At 39.7% G+C, this 7,693-nt stretch overlaps 2 protein-coding genes across 2 annotated transcripts in view; both read left to right on the top strand.

The window, feature by feature from the left end:
* Positions 1–3,987, top strand: part of LOC145494220 (uncharacterized) — a 7,019-nt gene extending 3,032 nt beyond the window's left edge. The window contains exons 3-4 of the mRNA XM_081473673.1: positions 3,080–3,266; positions 3,705–3,987. Of these exons, the coding sequence (XP_081329799.1) occupies positions 3,080–3,266; positions 3,705–3,987 (470 nt within the window). The remainder of the gene's footprint in view (positions 1–3,079; positions 3,267–3,704) is intronic.
* Positions 322–2,664, top strand: LOC145495717 (uncharacterized). The gene is made up of 3 exons (XM_081475321.1): positions 322–343; positions 1,535–2,375; positions 2,417–2,664. The coding sequence occupies exons 1-2, from the start codon at positions 322–324 to the stop codon at positions 2,329–2,331; spliced, it is 819 nt and encodes a 272-aa protein (XP_081331447.1). The 3' UTR covers positions 2,332–2,375; positions 2,417–2,664.
* Positions 3,988–7,693: the final 3,706 nt, after the last annotated feature.

The following is a 7,693-nucleotide window of genomic DNA, read 5'->3' as shown; positions in this document are numbered from 1 at the left end:
TTCAGTTTTAAAATATTTCACTGGCAAAAATCTCTATAGTTATGATTATTTACTTGGTTGGGTTTTTTTACGCTTGTATTCCTTTATGTTGCAAAAAATAGTGGAAAACACTAAATTTTTAGAATAGTAGTAGTAGTAGTAATAGTAGACTTCATCGGAGAGGGTAACATAAGTGAGTCCATTTCAGGCGAACTAGTAGCTTGTTGATGTAGACTGATTAAAATGGGCCTTTCACTAAACCAAAGGTTGAAAAGTATAAACAAATCAGCCTCTGAAACCCAGGCGCAGTGACTTCAGTTAGGACGAGATAAACCCGTAAAAATGGACGCAGAGAAAACTTACAGTAACTCTTGCGCTTCAATTTTTGCGGTGTTTACTTCCTCCAGCCCCAATTAACAGCCCGTGGTTCCGAGTCTCCGATGGTAAAGCAATAAAAGGAATGAATTTTTTATTATTATTGTTCGCGTTTTGCTAAAGCAAAACAGGAGGTTCAAGTGTTCGTGAAAAACACAATTCGTATAGTGTAATCTTCTGGGCGAGGGAAGTTTTGAAAAGAACTGTTGCTGGTGACTGACGTTTCGACAGCCTGAGCGGAAATTGTCTTCAGAGTCAAGCGCACCGCGTTTGTCAGTCGTGGTGTTTTAATTCCAGTCCATGCATTGAAACTTATTGGTCTGTTTAGCTTTGATGGTATTGGCTGTAGGACTCTTAACGTCTGTCAACAGTCGTTGGTTAGTTCTTCTACATACGTAAGTTTCGATCCGTCTATTGTTAGTCAAATTAGGTAGGTCTCATTGAGATCCCTCTGTCAGGTAGATATCTATCATTAATAACGCAAACAATAGGGTAAATCGCGGAAATGTTTGTTCGTATATTAAGTCCTATTAAAGTCATTTAATTGCATCTCTACTTGAATTAAATACACGCCAATCTTTATAGCATTAATTGTAACATGGTTGAGTAGATGTTGTAATGTCGAGCGCATGCATCGTCAAACATTCGTCATGCAGGTCTATCGAGCAGTGTGGAGTACCAAACCTTTTCAGACTCAAAAAGTTATAGTGAAGACTGACTGAACGAGGAAAAAAAGAGAGAGCCGAAATTTAAACCAGGCCTCACTGCCTGGGTAAAAAGAAACAACAACAGCACCGTGCTCTTTCTTTTTTCTTTCGTTTTCCATTGCGTTCATCGTTTGCTTTGTTCAAACAAAATAAATCGTAGCATAGTAAGTAAGTAGTCAGTCTTGTCCATAACAACAGTGACACGTCCATAACAACAGTCTTGTCCATAACAACAATGACACGTCCATAACAACAGTCTTGTCCATAACAACAATGACACGTCCATAACAACAGTCTTGTCCATAATAACAATGACACGTCCTTTGTCGGTTGGTAGTATGACAATGTTGTTGTCGTTTTTCAATCGTTTCAGTGCTTGTTGTTCGTCTTGTGTCACGACCACCTAAACGAACAGAATGCCGAAATCCGGTTTACTAAAGAAATCGAAGAAAATGGAAAACTTACTTTTCTAGACTGTTTGGTAAGCCGCGACAACAACGAATTAAGAACGACAGTGTACAGAAAATCGACGCATACCGACAGATTACTTGACGAATCATCCTACAACCCGACTTCACACAAAGCCGCGACTATAAAGACTTTGACGAGACGAGCGCAACTAGTTTGTGACACACCGGACAGCTTACGTGACGAAAACAGATACCTTAAACGTGTTTTTCACAAAAACAACTACAACGCTGACTTTATTAGACGAAACATTTACCGACCTACTGAAGCTGACGCTACGAACAGGAACCCAACACCTGTTACTACATTGACCATACCTTACATTAAGGGCACTTCTGAGACCATCTCACGGATCCTGCAGCCCTACAACATCCGTGTAGCCCACAAACCTACAACTACGTTACGACACTTACTGACCAACGTGAAAGACAGAGACGAACCTAACAACAGACAGGGAGCAGTTTACAAGATGAAATGCTCCGACTGCCAGGCTTCCTACATTGGTGAGACTGGCAGAAACCTTAACACGAGACTGACTGAACACAAACGAGCCACGAGAAATGGTGATGCCAACAATCACATTGCTGTACATCATCAACTGACAAACCACAACATTGACTGGGACTCTGCTCAGTGCTTAACCAACAGCACAAACTATTTTCAACGACTGAGTCTGGAAAGCTGGTACACTAACTTAGAACAAACGCCTCTCAACGGATGTCAACAACTACCAGCGCCTTACAAACGACTTATCCATGACGGAAACGAAACCGACAAACGGACTTCTAACAGACCGACTTAACAATACACGGACCAAAAACCGACCTATTTGACTAACAATAGACGGTTCGAAACCCACCAATGACTGATGACAAACTTTACACGAGTCTTTCAGCCAATACCATCATGGCTATACTGACCAATCACGTTCAACGGACCAGACTTATAACGTCATCGACTGACAAACACTATTCACTTGACTGTGAAGATGACTTCCGCTCAGGTTGTCGAAACGTCAGACACCAACAACAGTTCTTTTCAGAACTACACTCACCGGGACGATCACACTATACGAACTAAAAATAAATCGTATTTATACAAAGCGCCAGTAACTGTTGAGTTTTCTAATTTCTGGTGACCAGTGAAACGATGAATGACCTGGTTACCCAATAAAATAGCGGAAATACGTGAACATCCGTTTAAAAGTCTGTCTAGATGCTTTTCCGGACTGTCGTATAATTCGCTATTTTGAGGGACATCTCCAGGTTACTTACCGCAAAAGGCAATTCACGTTTCTTTGCCATAAGACTATTCAATGTCACTATTTTAAATTTTTATTACTGTTATCCTATAGAAATAAATAAAATACAATAGACGCACTTTAGAAGTACTTGAGTAGATATATACATACAATAAATTAAAGTACGAAAACTTTCTTCAGATGATAAGTCCAAATAGAAGCACTTTATGGCTTTCTTACTTAAATTAAATACGCGCCATGTTCGAGTGGATGTTATAATGCCAAGCGTCGCTTTACATTCTTCACGCAGGTCTGTCAGGCAGCGTGGAGTACCAGGCATTTTCAGACTGGAAAAATTACAGTGAAGCTCAAACAGCATGTCAAGGATATAACTCCAAACATCTTGCAATTATAAACGAGCCGGATGAACTAACTCAGGCGAAAATGGCTTTTAATTATAGCAGGATAACGAAGTACTGGACGGCTCTACAAGTGTTGTAAGTAATACGTATCCACTGTTGCCGTTAATTTTTGGTTAAAAGAACTAGGGTGCATCAAAACAAATCTCGTTGAACCTATGGGAGAAGTGTTCCGCTTTAAATCAGACGGCAACTAATTACAAGCAGTGCAATTTTTTTTTTTTTTTACCCTAGGCCCGGTACCTTGAAGGCTGACAAACTAACTGAACATTAAACTCGCAATAACAACAAAACTAAACAGTATCTGCGTTAAAGTTATCAGAGTAAGCTTATAACTCAAGCATGTTAAATAGTTGGCAATTGTAAACTAATTGTTTTGTGTTGGTTAAGCCCATGAATTTCACGGCATTAAACAATAAGGCAATACTTGTTAATACTACAAAGCCGATTTTTGTAGTTTTCTTTGTGTTAAACAGGTGCCTCATTGACTGCTAACATGTCCTCTTCTTCTGGTAGCAAATGGGGGATCGATTTTGCTCCCTACTTTCGCAAACCTGGGAGGTGGATAGGAGTGGACTGCAGTGGAAAGCTTCCACCAAAGGCACATCACAATTGGAAAACCAGAGGTCATTCCGGCCAACTGTCATTACAGAATTCAGAACAGCTGGAAAGGTTCCATCTCTTATGCAACTTGCAGCTATTGAGGTATGGGGTTATGGACAGGAACTTTCAATACATGACTTACCAAGAGAATGCCAGTTCTTCATACAAAACCTGCCAAACATTGTGCAGTCTTTGAACATTGATCTTCCATCCACTTTGGACATGCATACCACCCAGTTACCTGTGCAAGAAGAAAGAAAGTCAAATATGGGGTGGCTCTTTCTAAAAATGTATTTTCGTAAAAAGATTATTTTCAATTGTAACAATTTCATACTAAATAAATGTGCTTCAATTATGTTCTATTTGAGATTCAGATAAAGTAATTAGTTTGTGAGGAGTCTTAGCCATTTGTAAAATACAAATTGTTGCAGTGTAAATAATAGTGATCATAAATATCAAAATACTTCCGAGTGATTATAATGTAATACATGATCACTGTAGAGTTGTACAGTCAGCAGTTTACAGTGAATGTGAATATAAAAATACTTCTGAGTGATTATAATGCATGACTGCTGTAAAGTTGTACAGTCAGCAGTTTACAATGAATTTGAACATACATAATTGTTTTTCATTATCATTCATATGGGACAGTTGTTTAAAACCAGCATGATAAGTAAGCCGCATAATTTTCACAGTAAAAATGTCAGTATTGCTAATTTTTAACGAAAAGTTTGCTTCAAATTACACAAGAGTGTTGTATAAGATAAAATAACATAAAGCAGTGTACTAATGTACATGAGGTACCATGTTGCATGAGAGAAAAAACAAGGTTGAAAGGAATCGAAAGTAACTTAATATAGTGGAATGTAAAGCAGAGCAGTGTTTATTAAAACCTGATGTAACTGATAAAACGCACAACAGACTGAATAATTTTATTCCCTCCCAAAATATCATGAAAATATTATCAACAGCGAGATGTCTAAACAAGACCACCTTTATTCAGATCATTGAAAATGAAAGTGCGTATTATGTTGGGAAAAAATCATTACTGCAATACCAATCAGTTGTTGTGGCTTACTAATCAATACTAGCAGGGGGTAACTATTTGCATTTACCTGAAAGAATGGAGCGTGAACTCACCTCTCGTAGCTTCGAATTTAACATCTCCCAAGCTGTCTCCGTGCGCTTAGTGCATTCGATATTTATTCCACTACAATATCTCGGGCGCGCAGGGAAAAAGTTGAAATAACTTCGAGAGCAATCAGTCTAGGCCTCTAGACCTTCATTATCCAGGAAACTAGAAGGCAAATCTCGAATTTCACCGTTTCGGTTTTTCGATATCACCGCCTCCGCCCGCCGAGGACGGCAAAAAAGTAAAAAAATACGTATTTCTGCCACTTACGCGACGAAAGAGAAAAAATTAAAACGGTAGAACTATCAGCTGTGCCCCATTCTTCCTTCTTTTCACGTCTATGGGCCAAAAACTTCGCGTTGGAAGACGATATTCAGCCAAGAAGTTTACACGAACACATCACACCTATTTCGTTTAATCTCCACTGGCTTCCTGTTAACTATCGTATCATCTTTAAAATTCTACTCATCACGTACAAGGCCCTAAACGATCTGGCACCTTCATACGTTCGTGATCTTCTCACTCCTTACACTCCGTCTCGTCGGCTACGTTCATCTTCTAAAGAACTTCTTTCCATTCCGCACTTCAATTTGAAAACATATGGCGCAAGATCTTTCTCTGTAGCAGCTCCTACACTCTGGAACACTCTTCCGTCTGACATCAAGAACAGCTCCTCAGTGTCCCTTTTTAAACATAAACTAAAAACGTTCCTTTTTAAAAAAGCATTTTTATAACTCTTTAGCGACATTTTTTTATTTTTACTTTATTAGTCTTAAGTGTTTTTAATATTTCTAACTGTAAAGCGCTTTTGAACTTTTAGGATATTGGCGCTATATAAATATTTTATTATTATTATTATTATTATTATTATTATTATTATTACAATAATTTGACTGGAACAAGTGTTTCCGAGAAACCGTTCGACTGCGCATGTCATAATTTTTTTCCTGCTGATGTACGGCATACCATTCCGTGAGGCCTAAATTTCGTTGCGCTCGTGGGAGTAAGAAACATGGCGAACTCTGTCGAAAGTGATGTTGTTAGTTTCGATTCCGCTCTCGAGAAATCTCTCAAGCGTTTATGTGAACTTGGAATGTCTCGCGAATTACGAACGGAGCAAAAAGACGCAATTTCCACACTGGTATCCGGAAAAGATCTGTTGGCAGTGCTACCCTCTGGCTTTGGGAAAAGCTTAATATTTACGTAAAATGGGGTTGACTAGCCTACACGACTTTTACAGTTCGTGACATTTGTACATTTGCCGTTCTCCGTTTGGTCACTCGACCTTTCTTGGCGCTTCACTCGTGTTCAGGAAGGGCGCTTCATGGTGTGTAATAAGGAGGAATTTTAAGCGGAGTTGAGCCGTTAGATCGTGCTATGGCAAATTTTCATAGGTCATAGGTCTGCATGGTTTGCGCTGTTATCTGCATGTCGACTCGTTGAGTTTGACACCTCTGTAATTTGCCTTGTGTTTATGCATTGTTTAGGCTCATTTCTATTGCCAGATATGCTTTTAAGTCTCCATGAATTTGTTTTTGAGGGACAAAATATGAAATTTACCGTGAACATGTTGCTCACTTGCATTCTATATTGTGACGCCGGGCCCGGCTGTGATTAGAACTGTTTGCAAGCACAGTAGGTAGATCCTTATCACGGATATCATATTTGTTCTCGTACGATTTCCTTCGGAGACGCCGTAGCTTTACTTTGAGAAAGCTATACGTTTGTCTAGAGACATTCTTATGTTTCTTGCAGCTATCTGATAGAGCTTATGTTTCTCTTGCTCGATGTGTAGGTTTATTCCTCCTTTGGTTGTTCTGGCACCACATGATTCAAATGTAGCTGTTTACGCGCAAGTCCTGTTCACTGTTTTGCGTGTTTTATATGCCATTGTTCGGCTTAGTTCAGGCAAGACTATGGTTTCGATCCTCCATGTGGATCTCATCAGTTGCCGGTATTTCTAAAATACTCTGTACGTCTGAAGTTGCTAGCGTAACACGTACCTGTGTGAGAATGCAAGACATCCTGCGGCTTGGCACAAACTTATCGTGGTGTGTACCCATGTGAGACCTCTGGTGTCGAGAAAACCTCATTTTGATTGGTTACCCGCTCATTTCCGGAAATGCAGTGAAGTGCAACTAATCAGGAGGTGTTTCGCATTTTAACGGGCTTTTCGGGCAGGCGTCTTCTCATTTTTCCCCTCCCCCAACCCCCACCGTCTAACATGGCGGTCTAACATGGCGGTCTAAAAAGGCGGTCGCAAGGTTGTAATGCTAACTCGCCCCAATAAGACGCCTGCACTGCAGGCTACATCAAAACCATCTTCCGTATAAACGATACAGATTAGACAGCAGGGTAGTCGGTAGCAATAAGGATGTCAAAAGATTTTATACAGTTAGGGACTGCAACAGCAATAGTTGCATCATTCAACTAATATCTAGATTTAGCCGAGCCTAAAAGCGGAGCTCCTGGGCCGAGTTGTGCAAAGCCCGATAAGCTAACCCAGGATGAGCGAGAATTTTGATTTGATTATTGTAATTTTGTAAGTTTTCTGTATATTGTTTCGCCCTCTGTTTTGAGTTTGAATAATCTCAAAATACACAAAGCAAAAGCAGTGAAAAACATTTACATATAAGACATACTTTTGCTTTGGTTAACTTTTAATCCTGGGCTAGTGTTAACCGGCTTCCTAACAACCCGGCCCTGATTACAGCAAGTTAACATGACATGAGCTCGTGATCAAATTGAAAACCAGTACTTTGTCAGCAAC

Source organism: Orbicella franksi, chromosome 8 (assembly GCF_964199315.1).
Source record: "Orbicella franksi chromosome 8, jaOrbFran1.1, whole genome shotgun sequence".
Classification (NCBI taxonomy): Eukaryota; Metazoa; Cnidaria; class Anthozoa; order Scleractinia; family Merulinidae; genus Orbicella; species Orbicella franksi.
This window is presented reverse-complemented; position numbering and strand designations above follow the sequence as displayed.